General features: G+C 44.1%; 1 protein-coding gene across 1 annotated transcript in view; it reads right to left on the reverse strand.

Moving 5' to 3' along the window:
• ZNF407 (zinc finger protein 407) overlaps nucleotides 1-27,798 on the reverse strand; it is a 368,528-nt gene that overhangs the window by 102,085 nt on the left and 238,645 nt on the right. The window contains exon 7 of the mRNA XM_006897250.1: nucleotides 10,782-10,960. Coding sequence (XP_006897312.1) covers nucleotides 10,782-10,960 — 179 coding nt within the window. The remainder of the gene's footprint in view (nucleotides 1-10,781; nucleotides 10,961-27,798) is intronic.

The raw sequence follows: 27,798 nt of genomic DNA on the forward strand, positions 1-27,798 counted from the left end.
ACCTATTTGTTCTCCTGGCTGTCTAGAGTACATTCAATACTCTTCCAGCACCACAACTTAAAGACATCAATTATTCTTCTGCCATCCTTAGTCACTGTCCAGCTCTCTGATGAATAGCATTTAACTATGAAGGTCATCACCTGGATCAGGCACACCCTAGTCTCGAGATGACATCATTGCTCCTGAGCACTCTGGAGAGGTATCTGACAGCCAACATTCCCAATGGAATTCACCCTTTGATTTCCTGACTACTGGGGCCAAGAGTGTTGACTGTGGAGTTGAGTAAGCTCAAACTGTGAAGAACCTCAATCTCTTCTCCATTACAGTGTTACAAATCGGCCCAGTGGTGAGAAACTTCGTTTTCTTGATGTTGAGCTTCAATGCAGTCCTTGGCCTTCTGCAGCAAATGCAATTTGGGCAAGCAAGGTTGTATCATTTGCATATTGTAGACTGTTAATGAGTCTTCCTCTAATCCTAATGCCACATTCCTCCTAATAAAGTCCAGCCTCTCGAATGATCTGTTTCACATATAGACTGAAGAGGTATGGAGACAGAACACACCCCCGACACATTCCTTTCCTAATTTTGAACTATGCACAACTGGGCCTACTGACAGCATCATGATAGATGGTGAAGAGATTGAGATTGTTAACAGCTTTAGTTTGCTTGGCTCCACAAGCAGCACTTTTGGTACTAGCAGCCAGGAAATTAAAAGACTAATTGTACTAGGAAAGTCTACTGTCAGAGACCTCTCCAAAGTACTGAAGAGCAACTATGTCAGTCTGGAGACTAAGGTGTGTCTGATATAAGTCATGGTCTCTGTAATGACTTGCTATGCATTGGAAAGCTAGACAATGACTATGGATGATAGAAGGAGAATTGATGCCTTTGAGCTGTGGTGCTAGAGAAGGGTACTGAATATATCATGGACTGCTAGGAGAACAAACAAGTTTGTTCTGGAGAGGGTAAGACCAGGTTGCTCCTTGGAAGCAAGGACTCTGAAGCTTCGTCTAACATGCTTTGGACATGCTGCAAGAAGAGACCAGTACTTGCAGAGGGACGTCATGCTTGGGAGGGTGGAAGGACAGCGCAGGAGAGGAAGACCCTCGATGAGATGAATTGATTCAGTGACTGGGATAATGGGGGTGGGTGTGTCAGAGACAATGAGATTGGCACAGGACAGAGCAGGGTTTAGGGTCGTTGTACATTAGGGTTGCTATGAGCCGCAGGCAACTCGACGGCACGTAACAACAACATTTCCTTGGTCTGTTCTAACAAGTGCCTCTTGGTCTAAGTAAATGTTTCACATGAGCACCATCAAATGTTCTGGGATTCCCATTCTTCTCCAAGTTAGCCACAATTTGCTGTGATCTACATACCGTCAACTGCCTTTGAATAGTCAATGAACCGATAGATGTTCCTCTGGTACTTTTTGTTTTCAGACAAGATCCACTTGATATTGGTGATAATATCTTTAGTACCACAGTCTCTTTTATATCCAGCTTGAATTTCTAATTGTTCTGTTAATGTACTGTTACAGTAATTTTTGGATAATCTTCTGCACGATTTTGCTTGTGTGTGATATTAGTGACACTGTTCAATCATTTCCATGCTTTGTTGGATCACCTTTTTTGGGGGGTGGGGGGGGTGGGCAGGGATAGGACCAAATACGGATCTCTTCCTTTCAACTGACCAGGTATCTGTCCTCCAGATTTCTTGGCATCACCTGGTGAGCACATTCAGGGCAGCATCCATTTGTTGAAATATATCAGTTGGTATGTCATCAATTCCTGGGGCCTTAAGTACTGCAACTTGAGGCTTCAATTTGTTCTTCAGTTCCTTCAGCTTAAGAAATACCAAGCAAGTTCCACCTTTTTTATTTTCCCACACCAGAGAACCCTTATGGGTGATATTTTTTGTATCCTCCCACAGCTCATCTAGTGTTCATTAAATAGTGTTCAAGGCTACAAACCTGTTCCATTCAGGGGGGATAGACTCAAGGTCAAATTTTGGTTCTGTGGATTTGATTTAACCTTCTTTAGATTTAGTTTGAATTTGCATATGAGTAGTTATTGGTCTTCTCCACAATAAGCATCTGGCCTGGTTTTCATAGCAGATATTGGAGCTTCTCCCATGATTCTTTACACAGATGTAACTGATCTGATGCCTATGCACACCATCAGGTGAAATCCATGTGTACAGTCTGCCTTTATGTTTCTTATAAAAGGTATTTGCAATGAATAAATCATTAATTGTACTGAATCCTATCATTCTATCTTCAGCCTCATTTCTGTCACCAAGTCCATGCTTTCCAACTACTGATCCTTCTTCCCTGTTTCCAACTTTTGTATTCCAGTCACCAATTATTATCAATGCAGCTTGGTTGCATGTTCAATTGATATCTGACTGCAAAAGTTGGTACAAAGCTTCTATTTCCTCCTCCTGGTTTCTGGTTGTTGGTGCATATATGTGAATGACAGTGGTATTCACTGGACTTCCTTGTATGTGTGTGGATATTATCCCACAATATTTTATTTCAAAATGGGTCTAGATGAAAATTGGTATGTTACTTCATGCACAATATCATATAAAACCACAGTGCAGTATAACTATGTATTGAATAACATGACTTAAAACTGCTATCAGCAAGTGCTTGGGAAGACAGTAACAGACACTCTCACTTGACGTTCGTGGAAATGTAAAATGGTACAAATACTTTGGAACACAGTTTTCAAAGATTTCCTGAAAGTTAAACACATACACTATTTAATCCAGATCTAGATACAAACCCAAGAAAAACCAAAGTCAGTGACCACACAGCTTTAGTATACACAAATGGCTGTGAAATCATCACCATATTTATTTAATTGAACTTTTTTTCACCACCATCAAAGACCCCAAACCCGTTCTGTAACTAATCCGCGGCTACCCACTTAGAAGCACTCTGAGCCGGCCCTCCACACTGTTTTTAACGCAGTAAATCACACAGCTGGAGACAGACATTTTTCTCCACTGGAGCCAGTGTGAATGTGAACTGCTAGAGATGGCCGCCCGTAAGTCAGCAGCCCAGCTCTCCATGTCCGATGCCCCGGACCTCCCTCCAGACCCACTGCTGTTGCTGTGTGTCCTTGAACAGGCACTGACTCACGGCTTACCCTCCAACGCGTTTTCAGAGGCTGTAATCATGCATGACCCATCTTCCTCTGACGGAGCAGTTAGTGGACCCAAACCTCATGCCTTTGGGACGGCAGCACAGCTCCTTAAGCATCAGGCCACGAGAGCTCTCCTACCAAATCTATTGTGAGGTGTCATCGAGTCACAGTATGACTCCCAGCAACCTATCAACAACAGAGCTGAGCCCTGTCCTGTCGTGTGCCATCCTCATCATTTGTGACACACCTGAGCCCATTGCCACAGGCAGCGTATCAATCCATCTCCCTCAGGCCTTCGCCTCCTTTGTTGAACCTTCATTTCTCTGAGCATGATATCCTTCTCCAAGAAATAGTCTCTCCTAGCAACATGCCGTTAAAGATACTGTTCTGTAATTTCCACACGCCATGGTCACCATTCTTGGCAATGAGAACAAGTACAGATCTCTTCCAGTCAGTTGACCAAGCATCTGGGCTCCGTATTTCTGGCACAGACTTGTGAGTACGGCCAGGCTGCTTCTGTCAGTGGAAGCACATCAAGTGCTATCCCATCAATTCCTGGGGCTTTATTTTTGCCTGTGCCTCAGTGCAGCTTGAACAGTCCCCTTCATCACCACCGGCTCTTGTTCATATGGTACTGTGTGAATTTTTCGGTGTCTACCTATTATTTTGGTACAGTGACTCTGGGTGTTCCTTACATCTTCTCTGGATGCTTTCTGGGTCATTCAAGACCTTGCCCGTAGCATCTCTCAGGACTGTAACTTGAGACTTGAATTGGTTTTCCAGTTCTTTCCACTTGGGAAATGCCAAGAGAGTTCTTCTCTTTTTGTTCTTTGGCTCAGCTCTTTGCATATTTTGTTCTAACATTTTTGCTTTGTCTTCTGGAGCTGCCTTTTGAACTTTTCTGTTCAGCTATTTTACCTTGGCATCTCTTTCTCTTGATATGGCTTCTTGACACTCTAATACAACTTTCACAGTCTCTCTTAACATCCATTTTGGTTTTGTTGTTTTCTTTGTCCTCTGTCTTTGTAATGACTTCTGGCTGTCTTCATGGCTGATACCCTTGATGTCGTCTTGTGGTTTCTTAGATCTTTGATCACTGGTGTTCCATGCTTCAAATCTGTTTTGAGATGATTCTTAAATTCAGGTGAAATAGACTCAAGGTTATATTTTGGTTTTTGTGGACTAATATTAATTTTCTTCAATTTTACTTTGAACTTGCATATGAATAATCAATGCTATGTTCTAGAGTCAGCACCTGATCTAGTTTGATGCTGATATTGAGCTTCTTCAATGGTTCTTTTCACAGATGTAGTCAGTCTAAGTCCTGTGCAGTCTGTCAGGTGAAGTCCATGTGGAAAGCTGCTTTTGTGTGGTTTTTAAAAAGGTAATCCAGCAGAATGTGGAAATTCTAGAACAGTCTTATTAATATCACATGCAAGGAGAATACTAGTGAATATTATCCAAAATGGCTAGAACAGTACATCGATGGGGAACTGACAGAAATTCAAGTGGGATTTAGAAGGGATGTGACACCAGAGATATCACTGCTGATGTCAGATGATCTCAGCTGAAAGCAGAGAATACTGGATGAAAGTCTATTTGCAGATTTTCAGCAGCAAGAATTTCAAGAACTCCTCACTTTAGCAAGCACGGTGTGTCATCTGCGTAATGCAAGTCGTTGATGAGTCTTCCTCTGAGCCTGGTGCCACAATCCTTTAGCTTCATGACTTATTTGCTTAGCATACAGACTACACAGGAATGGAGAGGATGCATCTCTGACACACACCTTTCCTAATGATAAGCCATGCGGTGCTGTCTTGCTCCATTCAGAAAACAGCTTCTTGGTCTAGGTATAGATTTTGTGTGAGCACAATTAAGTGTTCTGGGATTCCATCCTCGTCAGTGCTCCCCACAGTTATGCTCCCCATCATGACTGTGGTAAGATGGGGCTAGCAGAGGCTATTCTTTGGAAAGGGAGATCATACTTGGAAAGGTTGGGGTCAATAAGATCCCTGGGAGACAGACTGTCAGTGACTTTGGCAGTGGAGTCAAGCATGTCAGAGATGATAAGGTTGGCACAGGATCAGACAGGGGTCACGTCTGCTGTTCACAGGGTCGACTGGAGCCACGCTCCACTTCACGGCACCTAACAACAAGCAGCAGCAACACGCCCATAAATGCGAGCCAACCCTGCCACATCCTTGACCCCCGAGAGCACTCTTTCCGGGAGATGGCAGTCCATGGAGTCTTCAGTCCTCTTCTCCAACACAACTCAAAGGCACATCTCTTCTTCTGTCATTCACTGTTCTGTAGTCAGATGCACAGCAGGTAACTGGTAAACCATGGCTAGAATCAGGCATAACTTAGTCCTTAGACTGACAACATTGCTCCTCGGTAATTTGGAGATGCCCTTGACTGCAGATTTTCTTCAATACTGTATTTCTGTTTATCTTCTGACTGCTGGTACCAATGGCATGGACTGTGGACTCAAGTAAAATTAAATCATTGGCAATTTCAATCTTTTCTTCATTCTATCACAGTGTTGCCTACTGGCCCAGTGGTGAGGATTTTTGTTTTCTTGATGTTGAGATGTAATTCATATTGAAGCCAGCAAGTGCCTGAAAATCCTCCTCATGTTCAGCAAGCTTTCCCAAAGCAAGGCTGCAAAACCCAATTTGCTGTTGTTGTTAGGTGCTGTCAAGTTGAGTATGACTCATAGTGATCTTATGAACAGTATATGTGAACACCACCTTATCCTGTGCCATCTTCACTCTTCCTAACACACTGGCACCAAGTGCAGCAGTCAACATGCTCACAGGGTTTTCAGAGGCCTGTTATTTAAGAAGTGATGTCAATCCTGCTTCCTAGTCTGTCTTATTCTGGGAACTCTACTGAAAACTGTCCACCAGGAGTGACCCTTATGGCATCTGACACACCGGTGGCACAGCTGTCAGTATCCAGCAATCCACAAATTATCTCAGTACTGCAAACTGACAGCCAAGTGCTGCACCAATCAGAATAATGTTTGCCCCAAAGGGGAGCTCTGGTGGCCTAGTGGCAAGAAGTTGCACTGCAATCCCAGAGATAAGCGGTTCAAATCCACCAGATGCTCTGCCGGAGAAGGAGGGGCCATCTCCTCCTCTACCAGTCAGATCCGATTTGATGGTACAAAAATAATAAAATGTTTGCCCCAGGAACAATAAACTACCAATTTAGTTTGTATGTCTAATAGCAACTCAGTTTTCCTACCTCAGGCCAACTGACTTTTAATCACAAAGGCCTGCCCACTGGGTCCTGATTGGTTTAAACAAGAGGCTTCCAGCCCTAACTGATAGTTAATTAAATAAAAACTACCAATCAGCTTACACCTTCCAGAATTCGACTGCTTCAAACTAGAGGTCCAAAAGCCCAGCACCCACTCTGTATGCCTCACACCCCAGCATTCACTCAGCAGACCTCACAGCCCAGCACCCACTCTGTGGACCTCACTGCCCAGCACCTACTCTGTGGACTTCATGGCCCAGCACCCACTCTATACATCTCATGCGTCGGCACTCATTCTGTATACCTTATACTTTAGCACTCACTCTGGGGGCCACAAACAAAGCTGCACTTTTGTTGGGGTCAACATATACCCTGAGAAAATTAAAACTGAGATACAAATGGAGATTTGTACACCAATGTTCATAGCAGTGTTGTTCACCATGGCAATAACATGAAGACAGCCCGAATGTCCAACTACAACCTAATGGATGGAGAAACTGTGGTACGTTCACATGATGGAATACCACATAGCATAAAGGAGCAATGATTTTGTAAATCACTACCTAACTTGGGAGGGACTGGAGAGCATTATGTGAGTGAACGAACTCAGAGCCATAAGGACAAGTACTGTGTAAGACCATCATTGTAGAAACAGAAAGATAACTAGGAAAATGTGTATGAGGATCCAAAGGGCGGAGAGCACTTGGAGAGGGGTGAGGATGGGCAGGGAGGAGATCCTAGGGTTGTACAATTAGAGGGGCGGGGGGAGGTGTGGAAAGGAAGAGGGTAAGATCCGGTGTGAAAAACAATGTATACGAACTTTGTTAGCAAACCAGTATAAAAATTATTTAAAAAAAAAAGTGGGTGAGGGTGTGTAAATTGGTCAAAATATGTATATGATACTGAATTAAACAGTTGATAAAGGCTCTATGAGAAAAGCCACATCAATTACCTGATAAAATCAGAATGCCTCTGCTATAATTTCCACAATCAATTTTTCCTCTTAAAATTTTGATAAATGAAGTTGTCAGGGGATAAGATCACATTTGTTTCGTTTTGACTATTTTAACTTTCAGAAGTCGGTTCATGAATGCTGCAAATGGTAGCAGAGATAGGATCGCTGGTTTGCTCTTGATGCGGTGGTCACGCTGGCGTGTGCCCACATAACCTTGGGTACTGAGGAAAGAGGCTAAGCTGTAGACGTGAAGTGCTAATGCGACCCCGAGTTCCACACCTGACTGAACCTTACCAGCCCTCCAGGACAGACGAGGGTATTTTCTCCTCTGAGAAAAATACTGAACACCAACTACAAACTTTTCTCGAAGGTCATGTCATTGAGGGTGAGTCTGAGTGATCTATGGGCCTGAGCTGTGTCTGGAGCCGCTGAAAGCAGACACTCAAATCCAGTGATCTTCAGCTCAGCACCTGGAAGTCAATGGTGTCCTCAGCCTGTGTCGGGAACCATGGGAATATCCTCAGAGATGCACAGAGAACCAATGGATATGCCAGAAAGGGTGTCGATGAAGAAGAGTATTCCTTGGAAAATTAGTTTTAAAAGCACACAGTATGGATGGCAGATAACTTGCAAGAAATAGAAATCATTCAAACTGATTATCATGGGTAGACATGGTGACAGCAGCCATGGGCTCACGTGTGTCGGAGATGGTGAGGATGGCACAGGACAGGGCAGAGTTTAGGTCTGTCCACAGGGTCACCATGAATTGTACTTGACTTGATGGCACCTAACAACAATAACAACCCTTACTGACCACCTAAAGCAGGAACTCTCAACCTCTACAGTGAAGCTCACTGCATTGGGTCGAGCCAGGATCCTAGCAACCACATGTGAACAGACCGTGGAAAACTCCAGGAGGATGGCCTCCCGCAGGAGAAGGACGGCCAGCGAGACAGTGTGTGTGGGGCTCTGCTTGTGGATGGCCTCCCGCAGGACAAGGATGGGCAGCGAGACAGTGCATGTGAGGCTCAACAAAAAAGAAGTGGTAAAGCATTCCAAACTGCCTGCTGCACGAGGAGTCAGTAACTAGCTCGTCTCCTGACGAACAGCACTAACGCAATGGCCCAGGGCAGCAGCCATGACTGAAGGTGGAGGAGGAACACTCCTCTGACAGTCCTCGCCTACGGAGGGAAAAGGACAGAAGGTGGTCCTTAACACAGGCGCTCAAAGGGGGGTGATGAGAAAGGCCAGTTACCGAAATATTAAACCCACTGAGATAACAGACACGAAGACACAGCTACAGAGGATTTACACGGGAGTTTCAAAGGAACGAAGACTTTCAGCAGCAGTGAAGAAAAACAGCGAATTAAGCCATGGATGATGTCTGGGTTAAGGAATCAAATGGTGACTGTTAATTATTTTGGGAAGTCCTTTGTTAGTGGTGACGTGCTGGGAGACTGGAAAATGAGGAACTGAGTCTGAAGGTGAAGAAGAAAAAGGGGAGAGGCTGCAAATTACAGACCAGGGAAGTCTACCATCTATATTAGGAAATAAATTTGAGATGATACTTATGGATGAGCTTAATGATACATTTGGAGAAGTACAATTTAATAGGTGTGAGTCAGCATGGATTTACCAAAGGAAATCATGTCGCAAAAAAATTTCCTGCCTTTTTAGGTTGAAGCAATAATTGGTTTATGTAAGGAAGGATCAATGAGATGCTGTCAGGATATTCTGAGATTTTTGGACCTTTTCATAAAACAAATTCTTGTACAAAAAGTCGTGACACGTCAGGGCTCTTAAGAAACAAAGGGGTGAAGGAGAACTGGGCTAAAAATAGAGGCCGGGCCAGCTCCAGGACACAGGGAAAGAGTCACACCCGCTCACACCGAAGTCTCTGCTAAGTGATTCCCACACCCTCCCCTCGCAAGTATGAATGTAGCACGGGAGGAGGAGGATCGAGCTAGTTACCTTCCCTTAGATCCAGGAAGCAGTGGGCTTGGGGGGGACTATGGAACTCAATCTGCCCAAGTACCCCGTTAAACACTGCAGAGAACTAGGGGATCCAGCCGGAATGAGAGCTTTAAGGCGGCGCTGCAGCACTTCTCATTAAAGAGAACAAGGAAATACACGATCACCTTCAAATTCCTTATCCGTGGGAGGCAGGCGCTGCCAGCAAGTGCAAATAAACAATGCACATTATAAAGAACAGAAAAGAATGAGAGAGAAATATTAATATCTCAACTGTGAATGAAGTAGACTAGATTAACCAGCTGTCTCCATGGATCAGAAGTCTTCTCATGTGAACACTGAAATGCCAATATTAAAATCTCAATACAGAAGAACTGAGGGGAAGCATCCCAGTGCCCACATCACTCTGGAAAGGTGGAACAGAAAACAAACTGGAAAGACCATGTCATCACTGGAGTATTTATTTAACCCGAGAGCAAGATGCTGTGTGGCCATCACTTCAGACAAATATGCCCTCTCTGTCCCCGTGTCCACTGAAACAACTCTCATTCCAGACTAACTTCCAGCTACACCTGGAACCTCTAAATTTACTTCAGGGAAATCTTTCCCAAACATCTAAGGTGCCATTTCCTCGCTCTCCTCATGAAGAGCTCAACACTCAGAGAATCCTTGCTGCTCAGGAAAGAAAAGGGAGAGCCATGGGGGGACGGGTTGACCCTCACTTTTGTAGTCCTCCGGGGTTTCAGAGTCCGAATGTGAGCAGAGTGGGGCCAGGGGTCCCAGCAGCCACGCAGCAGCCGCAGCATCCCCGGCACGACCCCGCTCTGTCACTGGTACTCCCACCCCTCACCTCGCCCTCGCCAGGAGTGTGTTACAAAGCTCAGCACTTGGTCAGGGCGTACTCGGCAGAGGCTCCCATTTCCATGCCTTGGTGTTTGATTACGTGCTGTTATTAACTTGGCTGCCCGAGGTCAACGACTGTGCTATCTGCCTGTTTTTCTACTTCAGTGGGGTGAAGAGTGGATCTTCTTAACTTGCTTCTAAGTCCTCAAGCTCAGACTCGCCCAATCAGCTCGAGTGAAATCAACAACAGTGCCATGTAGTCACATCACAACTACTGTGGGCACGTCCCTACCCAATGACCACAGGGAACACTCTGTTCCAGGGCACGTGGGCCCGGCACACAGCAGCAGAACCGTCACAGCACCCCCTCACCCTCATGTGTGCATGAGGGCCACCACACAGCAGCAGAGCCATCACAGCACCCCCTCACTCCCAGGTGCACAAGAGGCCCCCCCAAAGCAGAGGGCTGTCACAGCTCCCCATTATGCCATGTGTGTGCACGGTGCCCCCTCACAGGAGCAGGGCCGTCACAGCACCCTCTTACCCAATGTGTGCACAAGGCCCCCACAGCAGCAGGGCTGACAGCCCCCTTTTACCTGCATGCAGGTATGCCAGATCTGGGTTCTCGATGTCAGGATGCTGCTCTTTCAGATGGTTCCGGAACTCCACGGGGACATTGGTCCCGTAGTCGCACTTGGGGCAGTTGTACATCTTGACGCCTTCATGCTTGCCAGTGTGTAGAATGTGTTTACGGATGTTCTCAGCACAGTTTGACCTGTCAAGGAAGAAGAAACAAGAGCATTAAGGCCAGCTCAGGAACATCCCCGCACAGACAGAGAGCTCAGTGGACGTGGCTGCTTCCATCCTAAGAGCCTCGCTTCGCTCACACGACACATGGGCCCTCATGGTGAGGCCTGAGACGCCCTGTGTGTGTGTCTGTAAGTCAGCCTTTTACTGTAGTGACTCTTTACTGTATGATTCAAAACAATCCCAGGCCCCACTGTTTTATTCTCAAATGACTGCGGTACCACTTGAGGGCACTGGAGGTGCTTCATTCCTCCTTGAGGACACACCTGTCATGCCTGAGAGGAGAAGCAGCAATGGACCATCAGCAAAGAGACCGCACGAGCCTTAGGAAGCCCTGAAGCTTTGGCACTGAGATGCCATCAGAGTAGATGCTCCAAGTTAGGTGCTCAAGGAACCTGGACAAAGAGGGGGTGCTTAGAAACACCCCCCCAGTCCTAATCCCCCAGCATCTGAACAGTCTATGAACTGTCAATGAGTCTGCACAGGGGCAGGGTTTAGTGTGGGGGACTGGACGATACAGCGAAAGGCCCTTCCACCTGTCCTTACCAGCTCACAGCCCTGGGCTCTGTCCACTCTCCTGCAGGGCTGAGGGCGGAACGTCAGTTCTGAGGATGCTGCCTGTGGCGTTCGACTCTCCCACTGGCTCACTCTTGCCATCAGTCAGAACCTTTCTATGCAGAAGTCCCAGCTAGGGTCATTCCAACACATACACAGATAGGAAGACAGGAGAGAGACACACAGACAGAGACAGCTATGTTCTATAGCTCACATCATGTGAAAGAGGAAACTGCAAAACTCAAGGAAGGTTGAGGTGTTATCTAAAGAAAAAAGCAGACTTTGCACACGACCTACGATGCAAGCTGAAAGGCAGCAAAGACAGAGCAGTGTCTCCACCAAATGCCGACTCCAGGACTTTTCCATAAACAACAGACATTGCATGTTTTTTACAAACCTAAGGACCACCCAGCCCATATTCTTTATTTTCACAATCACTCATGTCCACCCAACCATGTCATATCTATTATTTCCAAAGTCATTAAGCCATTTTCTGAGAACTTTGGTGGACTAGTGGTACACTGTGAACCCAAAGGCATGCGGTTCGACTCTACTAACTTCCTGCACGGGAGCTCCTCCCATGTGATTTGCTACCTCTGAAAACCCACTGAGGGTCAGCTGTGGGTCGGCTCCCACTCGATGGTACACAACAAGCCTTTCTGTTCACGTGCTGTTGACTTCAACTGATGCTCCTAAGAACACATCACAAAACTAAGAAGCAAGCAGACCCAGCATAACCTAAAAGGGTCACATGAGATTATTTGTAAGGTTTTCACATGCAATTGTTGATCAGACATAGTAAGTTATTAAATTAACAGAAATAAATGCACAGTTTCCACTGTTTGTTTCCTGATTACAGGGGGACATTCCAATCTATCCATGACTTCATGGCTATGATTTGTGTCTTTCCTGTACAAGTATGAACAAAAGTAACATTTTAGGACATATATGTAGGTGGCTGTGCCGCTTACAACTCATAGTAAGTGACTCATAGTGACCCTATGTACAACAACCCTATACCCTGCTCTATCCAGCGCCAATCTTATCGTCTCTGACACACCTACCCCCAGTACCCGAGTTAATGAATCAATTCATCTCTTCGAGGGTCTTCCTCTCTTGTGCTGTCCCTCTCTATGGACTGGTCCCTTCTTGCAACATGTCCAGAGTCAGATGAAGGTTCAGAGTCCTTGCCTCCAAGAAGCCGCCTGGTTTCACCCTCTCTAGAACAAATCTGTTTGTTCTCCTAGTCATTCATGGTATATTCAATAATCTTCTCCAGCACTACAGCTCAAAGGCATCAGTTCTTCTCCCATCATCCCTATTCACTGATGCATAACAAGAAATTGCAAAGACCATGGCCTGGGTCAGGCCCATCTTACTCTGCAGACTGACATCACTGCTCTTCAGCACTCTAGAGAGGCCACTGACAGCAGACTTTCCCAATGCAATTTGTCTTTTAATTTCTTGGCTGCTGGTACCAAGAGTGTTGATTGTAGAACTAAGTGTGTTGACTGTGGAGCCAAGGAAACTGAAGCTGTTAAAAATCTCGATCTCTTCACCATTTATCATGACACTACTAATTGGCCAAGTGGAGAGACTCTTTGTTCAAGGATAGGCGGTAAGGACGGAAAAAAAGTTAAGTGTACACTCTTGCAAAACTCGGCTTCACTCAATAGACAGCTTTTAGGTTTAAATGACTCAAGAGGTCCAGAGACGCCCTCCCCTTCTTTGGTCCCATTCCTGTATTTCTCTAATTTAATTCAAGATCCTTGCTGGAAGAAAGAGAACATTAATACCAGGTAACCTGCTTTTCTAAGCTGAATCAGGTAGGCTGGAGCCATGTGTCAGTATGAGTAGAAGTGACGAGTAATTTCTGGGCTGAAGCAGCTAGCCGTGTGTTAACAGAAACACAGGGAAAAGATCGTCAGAAAGAGCCTGACAATCAGCCAGGTTACAAGCCGCAGACCTGTGGTTCAGCCCGACACCCTCCCTCTCCTATACCCCACCCCCACATACACACATGCGCACACACATACTCTCACGTACATATTCTCTCTCTCTCTCTCTCACACACACACACACACCCCAAACAAACAAGAAATGACAAGAAACATACGAGGAAGCAGGGGAATATGGGAATATACTAATATCCAACAATGCCCCAATACAGTTGCTGATACATCCCATTTTCTAAAAAAACTATGAGATACAAAGAAATAAGCAGAAAAATGTAGCCCACACCCTGAAAAAGCAGGCTAGAGACAATGCCCATGAGAGAGTCCGGAGGTTGAATTTATCAGACAAAGACGTCAAAGCTGCTGGTATTATTAAAACAAGAAAATATTTATTACTTGCTGCCCTGTTAAACTTTGCCGCTGTTACTGGAGTGAGATGGTACCTCATTGTGGTTTTGATTTGTACCTCTCCTATTGCCAGGGATTTGGAGCATTTCTTCATGTGTGTGTTTGCCATTTGAAATCTTCCTCTGTGAAAATTCCTTCCATGTCTTTTGCCCAATTTTATAACTAGGCTATCAGTCTTTTTCTTGTGGAGGCCCAGGAATATTCTGTAAACTTTTGTTATAAGACTCTCGTCTGAGATGGCATTACCAAATGCTTCTTCCCAGTCTGTAGGTTTTCTTTTCACCCTGTTGGAAAAAGTTTTTGATGCACATATGGATCTAATCTTTAGAAGGTTTCATGCATCAATTTTGGAGAGGATGTGGTGAGAAAGAAACTCTTATACATTGTTAGTGGGATTATAAAATGGTACAACCATTCTGGAAGGCAGTTTAGCTTCTGAACATAGAAATTCCGTATGACCCAGTTATTCCACTACTTGGAATATACCCTGAGAAAATGAGAACTGAGGCAAAACTGAGCACTGTACACCAATGTTCACAGTAGTATTATTCACCATCACAAGAACATGGTAACTGCACAAATGTCCAACCACAAAGGAATGGATTGAGAAATTATGGTACATTCACACAATGAAATACTATGCAGCATGCAGGAGCAAGGATTTTGTAAATTATTACCTCACCTGAGAGGGACTGGAGAGCATAGTGACCTAATTCAGTCCCACAAGGATAAACAGTGTATAAAACCTTTATTGTAGAATGAGTATAAGAATCCAAGAGGGGTGGGAGAGGGTGGCAGTAGAGGGATGAGGATGTGCAGGGGGAGGGGGAATTAATCATGGGGTTGTACAATTTGATGGATGGTGGGGTGAGGGAAATGGAAAGAATCTGTTCTTAAAAACAATGTATTCAAATTTTGTAAATAAATGAGTAGAAAATTTAAAAAAAAACAGAAGAAGAAAACACACTCACCGCCACTGCATCTATTCTGACAAATGATGACCTTGCAGAACAGAGTGGAAGTAAACCAAAAGTTTGCAAAACTTTACATCTTAACTGAAGCCAACTCTGGCACTTTGTTGATGGAGCATCTGAATTCAGGCAAACCATTCTGCTTAGGAATATACGGAAAGAATTAACAAGGGAATGGCTGTAACTGCCAATGCCCAATCACCTAGAGAACATCAATAATGAAATAAAAATTATTTTAAAAGGAAGAATTTCAAATGTTAGAGAGATAATAATGAAAACAGAAATTCACCAGGAGTGCTCAACAGTAGGTATAAATAGCAGAAGACTTAAAAAATGTGAAGAAAGATAAACAGAGATTATGAAATCTTAAAAGCCTAGTAACAGAGCAAGAACAGAGGCTCTGAGGCCTTTGGGCTACAATTTAGCATACCAACGTACGTGTAATGGGACTGTGAGGGTAAGGAAATCCGAGAAAAGAATAGGGGGATGGAAGACCTGGGGACACAACAGCTCAAACTGAAGCCTTCCCCGACCCTTCCCAATATGTGAATGAAAATCTAAACATTAAAGATGTTTAAGCACGAGTACATCAAGTACCTTTCCCCCCCAAAATATGCATATTCTAAATTCCTTTACCAACCATGCCTGTCTCCACTCACAAACTAATTCTACAAGCATACATCATTTGCCCCCAAAACCATGCACATGACACAATGTGGAAACGTTGTAATGATACCTCTAACCTTGATAAACCAAACAGCTGGGAAAGTATCACATCGAATGCCCTCCTTAACCACATCAAAGCCCTGACTGGATGTGCAGGAAGTTTCCCCTAAACCATGGCCTGTACTGGGTTTTCTCTCAGAAGAGGTAAGAGGAGGAAAGTGACAAGGGAACCTTCACTCCCACCATGAAGGAATCGGCAGGATTGCTGTGCTTCCCTTTGGATTCAAGTGCCTGGACTAACCCCGTGTCACCAGGGAAGGCTAGGACACACAGGTCTCCGGGGGAGGTGGTACAGGCAGATCCTGAGAAAGACAGAGACCTTCGCACAGAACTAACACAGAAGGTGGTCTTCCTCTAGAGCTGGACACTGAATACGGATTTCTAGTGTCCTCAACCATAAGACTAGGGAACTGTGATGGCTCAGTGGCGAGGAGTCGTACTGTCAATTCAAAGGAAGAGTCTGAACCAACTGGCTGCTCTGCCAGAGAATGAGGCACTCTCCTCCTGTGTAACTCAACACCACCGGCACTGAGCCAGGTCCACTCTGATGGTCCACAACAACAACGAACTGTAAGAACGGGGCCCTGGTGCCTAGTGAGTATGGTCAGCATGTAGTAAAGAAACGGTGTCATGCACTTAGAAAAATACCCAGCATGCGGAGGCTACAGCTCGAAAAACCAATATAGAAAGCAACTGTTACCTGCTTAGGAAAGAATAAGGTAAATGCAAAAGGATGTATGTGCATACACTTAACAGCACGCACGCACAGAACAAGGACAGAGCACTGAGAGCAGCAAGAGAAAAAGGACTCCTCACGGACGCAGGAACCATGACTTCCCTAACAGAAACGGCACATGGAAGAAGCTGCAGGGAGTTCTGGAGGAAGCGATGGTTCCCATAAGGCATCGGATGTTATTGCTGACTCTGGGGGGGGAGGGGACAACACAATGCACTGCACCCCAACCCACGCATGCTTTCAGGTTTCACAGCTGACGCCATCATTCCGCAGACACGCCTGTGGCTGTGGAGGCTGGTGATCACCTGCAACCAGCTGTTTTCAGAGCAACAGTGTAGGACAGACCTGTGGAACCAGCACAGCAGAGAACGTCTGAGGATCAAGGCCAGGCCTGAAAATTCCAGAACCGACAAATGTTGACTGAAGACTTAGCTGAAGCTGCTATCTCATTAAAGCAGTGATGGCAACGTTAGAGAAGACCCTGACACGGAGGTTCACCCACGCCTGCCACAGTTAGGGAGGGCCTTCACTTCCCCAAGACCACTTAGGACAAGAGAGGAGCACTCACAGACCTGGTGAGGCCCACGTGAGGCACTGAGTGCCGTAGAGGAGCCCTCTCAGCACCAGGACCCACATCTTATCAGGAGCCTCTCTGGCATCAATCAGTTCTCAGTGGCATCATAACGGCTCCCCATGAATATCTATTCTATTACACGGCACCCACAGAACAAACGGCAATTGTTAGCTTTCAGGTAGGACTTTTTATATCAAAACTGTTTTAAGAACTATTTCTTTAGTATTTGTTTTGACTCTAAGAGTACAACATATTTATACACATACACACACATACATCTTCTGTCTTCAGTGCAATACTGCATGGAGTCACTTTTATTATTATTGGAATAATAATTATCATTACTATCATATCCACTCCTTCCTTAACAATATTGGTTATTTCAAAGGTCATTATGCAAAAGCTGGCATTATGTAAAAATGGAGATGACATCAGATCATCACATGAAGGATGACGAGCTCACAGAATGAATGATACGCCATTACACTACTATTCACCTGTCAAATGATGTAACTGCCGAATGTCATAACATGACTGTCTAAGACTGAGAATCTTTGACCCCCAGCTAAACTATCCTGTACCTTCAACCACCACACTCAGCACTACTCTTGCCTTACACTTTAGTGTTCACGACTGTTACTCACTTAAAGACATTTACTGTGAATAAAATGTTGTTGTTGCTGTTGTGTATCAATGAGTCGGAACCAACTGACCCATAGCTCTGGCAGGGTTTCAGAGGCAGTTAATCAGACAGGAGATTGCTCACCTCTCCCCTGTGGAGCAGCTGGTGGCTTCAAACCGTGTACCTTCAGGAGTGCAGTACAGCTTCTTACGGTTAGGTCACCAGAGCTCCCTTAATATGTTATAAGCAGTAACATGACTTTATATCTTTAATGTGCAAAACAGCTGGGTGGCATAGATTTTATGACTGTCAAGAATGCAAAATGTTCTATTAGATAGCTCAGGAGTATGTGTATTCTATACACTATTATTATGCCTAAGTTATTGTAGTATATTTGAAATGTTTCTTATTTGTTTAATACACATAGAAATATAAGATACATACTAGATACTAAGGAAAATAGGTGACTACTTACCCTAAATAAGAACTGTCTGAACCTGGTATGACATACCTACAAAGTCAGCTTAGAGACTTCGCAGCAGACCTGGTTTGTGGTCTGGGACCACCTGCTAACGTGGCATCCTGACTCCTTACTCCGTCTTCCCACTCTCCTCTGCTGTACTCTATCTTCTCCCCTTACTCCCTCTCCCCACTCTCCTGGGCTGTACTCTCTCTTCTTTTGTAATAGCTACATAGTACTTCACAGAATGGATACAGCAGAACTCATTCTTTATTGATGGGCATTTAGATTGTTTCCAATTGTTTGCTGGTATATAAGCAAGGTTGTCATGGATAATCTTATGAAACATTTTCCATTTTTCAGAATGCCAGAAAAATTGCAGGAGGCCAAGTGTAACTATTTCCAATGTCAATGGGCATATTACTTCTAGAATCTTGATAGATTTCTGCCAAATTGCCTTGAGAGGAATCGTAGGAAATAACATAACTGTTAGTGATGTTGGAGGGAACCTATATCTGCAGGTTCTTGCCAGTAAAGCGTGTTCCCAAACTACAGATTTTTTGCCAGGAATGGTGTGAAATGGTAGCTCTCTCGTGGTCTGCGGTGAGGTCTTGTCCCATACGTACAAGTCCTTGCACTGTCTCTGCCAAGCACTGACTGTTTACATGCCTGCTGTGCTTTTCCGTGAAGTTATGTTAATCACTTTCTGTCATTCTCTCTCATTGGTTATAAATACTGGCTTTTTGTTTATGAGAGCAGTTGGATGGATTTTTTACTTCATTTTTCTAATAATCTATAAAGTGTTATTCATTTTAAAAATTATTTTAGTCATCTTTGATTTTAAGGTATTTTAAATTTTATACTCTAGTTAAATAGGACTTTCTTTCCCAGAGATGATGGAGGAACTGCCTCACACTGGCTACAGAGCCTGTTCGCTTTAATGCCATCACACTGGCTTTGTTTACTTCCAACCTGTCCAGTAGATGGTGTACAGTGCGGCCAGAGACGGTTCGCCTGTTGTTTCAATTATCATTGATTAACAGTCCATTTCCCCCACTGGCTGACATGCCACCAATTATCAAGATTTAACGTATTTGAAGTTAGTCTTGGTTTTCTGTTCTATTCTGCTGTCTGCCTATTCACAGCTTAATAGTGTTGGCACTGACTGGGTACCGTGGCACTGGGGCAATGAGCATGGCACTCCCTTTCTCCTGAAGGCCTGACTTCACACTGAGTTAGCCTAAGACTGTGGATACGAACAGGTATAGCCAAAATTGTGAACAAGCTAACTACCAGAGAGACTTGGGCCAGTAACAATTTAACAACATGACAATAAAACCCACTTTCAATCACTTGCTATGCCACTGAGCTCTGAGCAAGGATGACAAGAATTGTTATCTTTGAGCTGTGCTGCTAGAAGAAAGTACTGGAGACCTCATGGACAGCCAAGAACAGAACGGATACAGTCAGAGGGCTCCTTGGAGACACGGATGGCGAAACTTTGCCTCACATACTTTGGGCATCTTGTTAGGAGAGGTTATCCACTAGAGAAGGACATCATGCTTGGAAAGGTGGAGAACAGTGAATGAGAGCCAGACCCTCAACCAGGTGGACTGACAGTGACTGTAGCAACGGGCTTACATGTGCCAGAGACTGAAGGATGGCACAGGATAGGAGAGGGCTCAGATCTGTTGTTCATAGTGTTTCTATGAATCGTACTCTATTTGATGGCACCTAAAACAACATGGAGTTCTTCTGCTCTACCGGGAAAAGAAATGGACGCTCAGGAGAACAGAGTGGTACAGACACAAGATGCTGAAGAGCCAAGCACAAAAGGATGCTAAAAAAACCCAAGAAAGCTGAGCTACCCACTTCCCCAAGGGAAGCTGTTCAGCTACTTCATGACTTCAACTTTTTCAAAGTAATGATTGTCTTGATACACAGGGAACAAGCGAGCTGGTGTGATGTCAGCCATGGGAATCAGAACCCTCTGTCAAAATGCCTTTACCCCCCACCCCGAGCGCACTCATGTATCAGACAATCCTTCCTTCATTCTCTACCTTTATGTAGTTTCTCTGAAAAGAGGAGTTCTGCACTTCTCCCCTCCCACTCAGTGGCTTGAGGATCTTCGATGAACTCTTCTTGTAGCACCAAAAGGCTAACGGGACCCCAAGGTGATGCAATTAATGAGGAGATGCTAAAAATTACATGGGTCCAAAGTTACAAATCACCCCTGAATTTCGGAAGGTTTCCTCTAGTATTTAATAATTAAAGCGACGCTAAACCTGTGCTCTTCCAAAACCCAGAGCCTGTGAATCCAACAGCTCTTGTCTGGATTAACTGAAAGCCAGCTCCGCTTCTGCTTTTTGACGCTTTATCTGGTGGGACTCTGTGTCCTTGTCCCTGGGACCCTCTCTGTGGGACCCTGTGTTCTCATTCCTGGAAACACTCATGTGGTTATCCGCGTTCTCCTCTCTGTAACCCCCTCTGTGGGACCCTGTGCTCTTCTCTCTGGGACCCCCTCTGCGTGACCTGAGCTCTCCTCTCTGGGACCCCCTCTGTGGGACCCTGTGCTCTCAGAGACCCCATCTGTGGGACCTGAATTCTCCTCTCTGGTACTCTTTCTGTGGTACCCTGAGTTCTCTTCCTGGGAACACCACTGTGGTTCCCTGTGTTCTCCTCTCTGGACACATCTTGCTGTTCAGTACTTTGGCACGGTCTCTGGCAGCAGACTTTCCCAATGCAGTTCATCATTTGATTTCCTGGCTCCTGGTACCAAGACTGTTGACTGTGGAGCCAAGCAAACTAAAGCTGTTAACAATCTCCATCTCTTCACCATTTATCATGATGCTGTCAGTCGGCCCAGTGGTAAGAATTTTTGTTTTCTTGATGTTGAGCTTCAATCCATATTGAAGGCTGCAGTTCTTGACCTTCTGCAGCAAGCACTTCAGGTCCTCCTCAGTTTCAGCAAGCAGGGTTGTGTCATCTGCATAACAGAGATTGCTGATGAGTCTTCCTCCAGTCGTGATGCCACATTTCTCCTCATAGAACCCAGCCTCCCAGATAATCTGTTCCGCATACCGACTGAAAATGTATGGAGATATGACACATCCCTGGTGTACACTCTTCCCAATTTTGAACCATGCATTTTTTTCCCCTTGCTCTGTTCTGATGACTGCCTCCTGGCCCAAGTATAGGTTTTGCATAAGCATGTTCAAGTGTTCTGGGATTCCCATTCTTCTCAGAGTCGGCCACAGTTTGTTGTGGTCCGATGCTTTTTGCAGTCAAATGCTTTTGCAAAGTCAATGAAACACAGAGAGACATTTCCTCTAGTATTCCTGGCTTTCAGCCAAGATCCATCTAACATTAGCTACAATATCCCTAGTACCATGACCACTTTTAAACCCAGCCTGCACTTCTGGCAATTCTCTGCTGATGTGCTGTTCCAAGTCGTTTTTGGATAACCTTCAGCAGAATCTTGCTTGCATGCTATATTAATAATATTGTTCAATTATTTCCACACTCTGTTGGATCACCTTCCTTTGGAATGGGAACAAATAAAAGATCTTGTCCATAAGTTGGCCAGGTGGTTGTTCTCCAGATTTCTTGGTACAACTTGGTGAGCACATCCAAAGCAGCACATGTTTGTTGAAATATATAAATTGGTATACCTTCAATTCCTGAGGCCTTGTTTTTTGGCAATTCTTTCAAAGCAGCTTGAACTTCCTCCTTCATCAGCACACGCTCTTGCTCATACACTGTTTCATGAAATTCTTCTGTTATCTTCCATTTCCTTTTGGTACAATGACTCTGTATATGCTTTCCATCTTCTTTTAATACTTCCTGGATGATTTAATGTGTTGCTGCCAATGACGACGGCAAATGTGTTTCTAAGCACGGTTGTCAATTTAAAAGTGTGCGGCAAAGTGTTCATATTCTGCCCAAAACATCCTTTAAGTATTGCAACTCGAGGCTTGATTTTGTTCATCAGTTCCTTGAGCTTAAGAAATACTAAGCAAGTTCGGCCTCTTTGATTTTCTGACTCCAGCTTTTAGCAGATTTCATTATAATACTTCACTTTGTCTTCCATACTACCCTTTGAAATCTTCTGTTCAGCTCCTTAATATCTTGATTTCTTCCCTCTGCTTTGGCTTGTCAGTGCTCCAGTGCAATACTCAGGGTCTCTTCTGACATCCATTTTGGTCTTTTCTTCCTCTTCTGTCTTTGTAATGACCTTCTGTACTCTTCCTGGGTAATGTTCTTGATATCCTCCCAAAACTCACCTGGTCTTCACTCATTAGTGTTCAAGGCCTCAAACTTATTCCTGAGATGGTTTTGAAATTCAGGTGGGACAGACTCAAGGTCTTATTTTGGTTCCTGTGGATTTAATTTTCCTTAGCTTCAGCTCGAACTTGCACATGAGTAGCTGGTGGTCTGTTCTACAATCATCACCTGGCCTAGTTTTCACAGGTGACATTGAGCTTCTCCAGTGATTATTTCCACAGATGCAATCAATCTGATTCCTACGCATACCATCAGGTAAAATCCGTGTGTACAGCCTGCATTTGTTTCTTATAAAACAATAAATAAATGCTCAATGATGTAAAATTAAATCATTCTAACCCAAATTCATTTCTGTCACCAAGTTCATGTTTTCCAACTACTTTTCTGCTCCCAACTTTTGCATTCCAGTTACCCATTATTATTATGCATCTTGATTGCATGTTCAATCAATCTCTGACTGCAAAAGTTGGTAAAAATCTTCTATTTCTTCTTCTTTGGCTCTGGTTTTTGGTGCATATAACTGAATGATAGTGGTATTCACTGGACTTCCTTGTTTATGTATGGATATGATAAAAGAGAATAAATTCATTATCTCATCATTTCAAGTCACACACACACACACACACACACACACACACACGACATCCTTCTTTCCAAGCATTCCTGGTCCTGGTTTTCCTCTTGATAACATGTACTTCAGGGTCGCTATGAGTCGCAGGCGACTTGACGGCACATAACAACAACAACAAACAACAGCATGTACTTCAAGCAAAAAAGCAGTGGAGCTTTGCCTGATTTCACTCACATTCCATTATTTTTAATCATGTCCATGGTTTCCTCCAAATGGTTTGACTCAGTGTCTCAGAAACATTGCTTGTGACCCAGAAGCGTCTGATCAATTCTTTTCAGACCCCTAATTAGAATCATTTCAAGCTCCAGTTTTGACAATTCCCATTAATCTATTCCAAGGGTATCCACTACATTGTTTCATATTACACCAAGCTGATGCTAACATTGGTCCTTCCAATATAAAATGACACTGTATATACATACAGGAGACTCTATGACCCAGACACAAGGACAATCATTACCGTGAAATCTTATCATTATTGCTAGAGCTAAATTTTAGAACACCTCACACAAATTAAACACAAAGCAGAGTTAATGTGTCCAAAATAACTAATTAAAATTCAGACTACAAATCTGTTTGGCAGCTATTGTTGGTAAGTGCCACTGAGTTGCCTGTGACTCATAGTAACCCTATGGACCTTAGCTCTGAATCCTACCCTATCCTGAGCCAATCTCATTGTCTCCATTAGACCATTGCTTCAGTCACTCAGTCAAGCCATCTTGCCCTCCAAATTTGTCCTTCAAAATGAAGGAATTTCTTAAAATGCAGATTTTAGGGAATCGTTGAGGAAGGCTAACAGAAGGATCCTATGTAAAGAAACCTCTCAGTCTTCTCAAGACAGCAGCATGCAGACAACACAAAGCTAGGATCAGAGGTTACTGGCATGTGGCAGACGCAGGCCAGTTATAAAGGGAAAAGCTTGTAGAAACAGGTGTGTTATGCTAGACAAACACATCATTTCCTATCCTCTGGGGTGCTATCATGTATACCAGAAATATCAGAGATCTCTCAGAGATTACACATTGGTCCAATCCCTATGCCTCCAAAATGAAGGAATTTCTTAGAATGCCATTTACCATTTATTCAGGGAGCGCTGGTGGCCCAGTGGATAAGGAGCTGTGTGGTCAACCCGAAGTCAGATCCACCAGCTCCTGGGCTGGAGAAGGGTGACCCACCTCCTGTGTGATGACAGCGTTTGGAAACCCATGGAAGCTTAGCTAACAGTACGACCACCACCACTCACTCACACAGACACCAACGGGGCTGGCATGGGCAGGAAGGACTAGATACCAGTATTTTTAGACAAATAACGTCATTTCACGTGGCTTTTTGCTACCTACAGAACCCCCTCAGGAATTTGTTTCCTAGGACTCTACCTGCATTGTATGCATGTGTGTGTTTCATGCGAATAACAGTACTGGTAATAAAATGACAAGTACAAGTTCATCTGCTATCAAACAGCTTGATTTGTGGGGCCAGCCTCACCCTATGGATTCACTGAGGCACTCCACTTCTACTTTCCAGAGTCATTCAGACAGGATCTCTCTCCCTTGAGGGCTTCAAGCTCAAGGACCTATGCAAACGAATCTTCTTTTCCTTCAGCTACTGTTACCTCTTAGTCAGCTGTCAGTCAACAAGCAGAATGCCAACACCCTCAGGAGACTCCATCTTCTTTGGATGTGCATCCCTTCATCCTTCCAGTAACTGAGACCTGACTGAGAAGCACGTGTTTCCATCTCTCCTCCATCCGTCATCCCTCTGTCTGTCTGTCATAAATAATACATAATACACACACACTCTCTCTCTCTCTCATGGAATCCTACATTTCTACAGACTGCTCCTTTCATTCCATTCTCACTATTTCTCACCGTAGGATTAACATTTTTGATGGTATTTTAACCTCTCTCAACTCCATTCAATAACAGAGCAAGAACAACACTGCAGAGATGCTTCATCTCCACCACTCTGCTGCTCATGACCACTGGCTCTCTTGCCCTCACTGTGATCACCACATTCCCGTCCCTTATTCAAAATCCTCTCTCAAGTCTCAACTTGGTCCTAATTCCTATGTGATTCTTTTTCCAGAGAACACTGCACAGCACTTTGTAACCCGTCAAGAAGCCAGAATATGAGGTCATGTATTGCTCCAAAAATGGTTTCTGGACCCTCACAAAGACTCAAAAAGCAAGTAAGAGCGAGTTAGGAAAGGGCGGAAGATTTTTGGCTGATTATTTTTGCTGTGTGCAAACACGTGTTCAAGTGTATGTGGATATATATACATATATACCTTTCAAAAAAACAACACAAAATACAGTGAACATCACAATAATGTAGTACACTTCACAGTAACATTAGAGAGAAGTTCTAAACCTCTGAGAATTATCAATATAGCGCACAGCCCACTCGACAACAACATTACAGATAAGTGCTAGACCTCCACCAATATCAGGCAGACAACACACTTTACAGCAACATTACAGAGAAGTGCTAGACCTCCACGAATCACATTACAAGTTCGACAAGTAGATGGGAGAATCAGCAAAACAGACATCTAGACCACATATCTGCACAGGGGTGTTTCACGCTGAAGACAGCAAGCACTCCTAAAACAGTCTATAATGCTAATAAGTTTGTTGGGAGAACTTTAAGAAAATGACAATTCAATTGGTCTAACACATGTCTGGGCATCATCGCAATTAGAGTGGCTGCTGTTAATAACCTTAATGATCACCAACAGGGAATAATCTATCAGGCAAGGTCGTACAGCGGGAATTTTATTCGGAAGTATTTTCCTTAATAACAACTATTTATCTATTGAGCAAATTGTCTATTATAGATTAAATGAGAACAATAATATGTAAAACCTGATGCACTAAAAGGAAGTAGAGGTATATGTGTATACGCGCTTATACACATGAACAGTCACACCTGTAACATACAGTCAAACAATTCCTTTATATGAGCGTGCACATAGTTACACATGCATAAATACCCCATATCTGCATGTCTCTGTCCAGCTACAAACAGTGCAGTCAGTTGTTCAATACAGTTGTCCTAGTCACTTTCTTTGCTGCCCATGGCAGGACTGTTGTTTGTTCTTAGGTACCCTCGAGGTGAGGGTATGAACATCGACCTGAGCCCTGGAGGGTAGGGATATGCAAATATGAGGTGTCTGTAGCCCACCAGAACAACTGAGTTGCTTCGTAATAAAGCAAATAACATATCTAACACCTTTGGGTGGGAAGATGCAAACAAAGAGCTCAGGTGCCTAGTGAGTCAGGAGTTGCCCTGCCAACCCAATGCAATTCAGATCTATTAGCTGCTTTGTGGGAGAAAGATGGGCAATTTCTTCTCATGGGATTTACAGCCACTGAAAACTCAGTGGAGGGTCAGCTAGGGCTCAGTTCCAAGTCAGAGGAAATGAGTTGAATTTTTTATGAGTTAATGAAAAGGAGATGCACAGAATGAGATCATGCCAGGCTTCAATGGACACATCCCAGAGGTAGGCCAGGACGATCCTGCTGCCATCAAGAAGGAGGAGGCAGACTGCAGTGGGTTTTGAACTTGAGGTTCCTATGTCAAGTAGAGATGGAGCTCTGACATCTAAGAGGCATGAGAGGTGAGTGACGGTGACCTTACACCCGTGCTGGAGTTAGAAATCTTTCGCGTATGAGTCTGCTTCGACTTTCTCCCACAAAGAAGTTGGTGGATTCAGGCCACTGGCCTTTAAGTTAGCAGCCAACTCATAACATCCCAAGCCACCAGGGCCGTCTGGGGAAAGCTGTCTAACAGGTTATAAAGCCTTCTTCAAAGCACAAATGCCTGGAGATGCGACAAGGTTTCACGGAGAAGGATGGAGTGAGAGCAGTTAGGTTGTCACAGCACACTGTATTGTCTTTTTTAAGTTCAAAATGCAATTTTAATATAAGAAAAATCCTGAGAGATCTATAGAAACAAAAATAGGTTCCATTTATTGTTTTATTGTTTTTACACTTCTCAAAATTTTGACCACAGAGCACGTTCTTTGTTAGTATGTGGGAATTACACACTTAACTATTGTTCAATTATTGATATTGTTCAATAATGTCCACACTGTTAGAGCTCCTTCTTTGGAATGAGAACAAGTATTTATCCCTTCTCATCAGCCAGGCAGTTGTCCTCCAAATTTCTTGAGCATAGACTGGTCAGCACAACCAGGCTGCATTAGTTCATTCTAAACACGCCAAATGGTATTCCATGGGGGGATGGGGGGGGGAGAGGAAGAGTTAGCAACAGAATATACTCAGGACAGCTGAGCTCGAGGCTTAAGGCCAGTGTTACAAAGTTCTCAGTCCTACTACAATTGGCCCTTCCCAACCCCTCCCCAAGTTCCCTTGTTGTCAAAATAATCTTGGGCAAAGGCTCTCAGCTGTGGCCCTGCCTGGCGGGGAGCAGTCTCAGGTCAGTTTCAGGTTATGACGGCTCTCGGTTCTCTGCTTCAGCCACAGCAGCTGTGTACCTGGCGCATGAATTTCTGGACCAGAAGGACGTGCCACATTGTCTCCCTTTTCTTTGTTGGTGGGGAGATCTTCTCCATCAACTCTTGGGGTCTTATTTTTTGTCAATGTCTTCAGTGCAACTTGAACTTCATTCATTCACTGCCATTATTTCTTCATCATACAGTACTTCCTGAAATATTTCAGTGTGAGTAAATTCTTTTTGGTACAGTGATTCTGTGTATTCCTACCATCTTTTTTTATGCTTCCTGGATCATTCAATATTTTGTCCATAGCATCTCTAAGTATTTAAATTTGAGGGTTGAATTTGTTTCCCAGTTTTTTCATCTCGAGAAATGCTGAGTGAGTTCTTCACCTTTTAATTCTTCAATTCCACCCCTCTGTCCAT

The sequence above is a fragment of the Elephantulus edwardii genome, unplaced genomic scaffold, assembly GCF_000299155.1.
Source record: "Elephantulus edwardii isolate Elephantulus edwardi_28Jun2011 unplaced genomic scaffold, EleEdw1.0 scaffold00207, whole genome shotgun sequence".
NCBI lineage: Eukaryota > Metazoa > Chordata > Mammalia > Macroscelidea > Macroscelididae > Elephantulus > Elephantulus edwardii.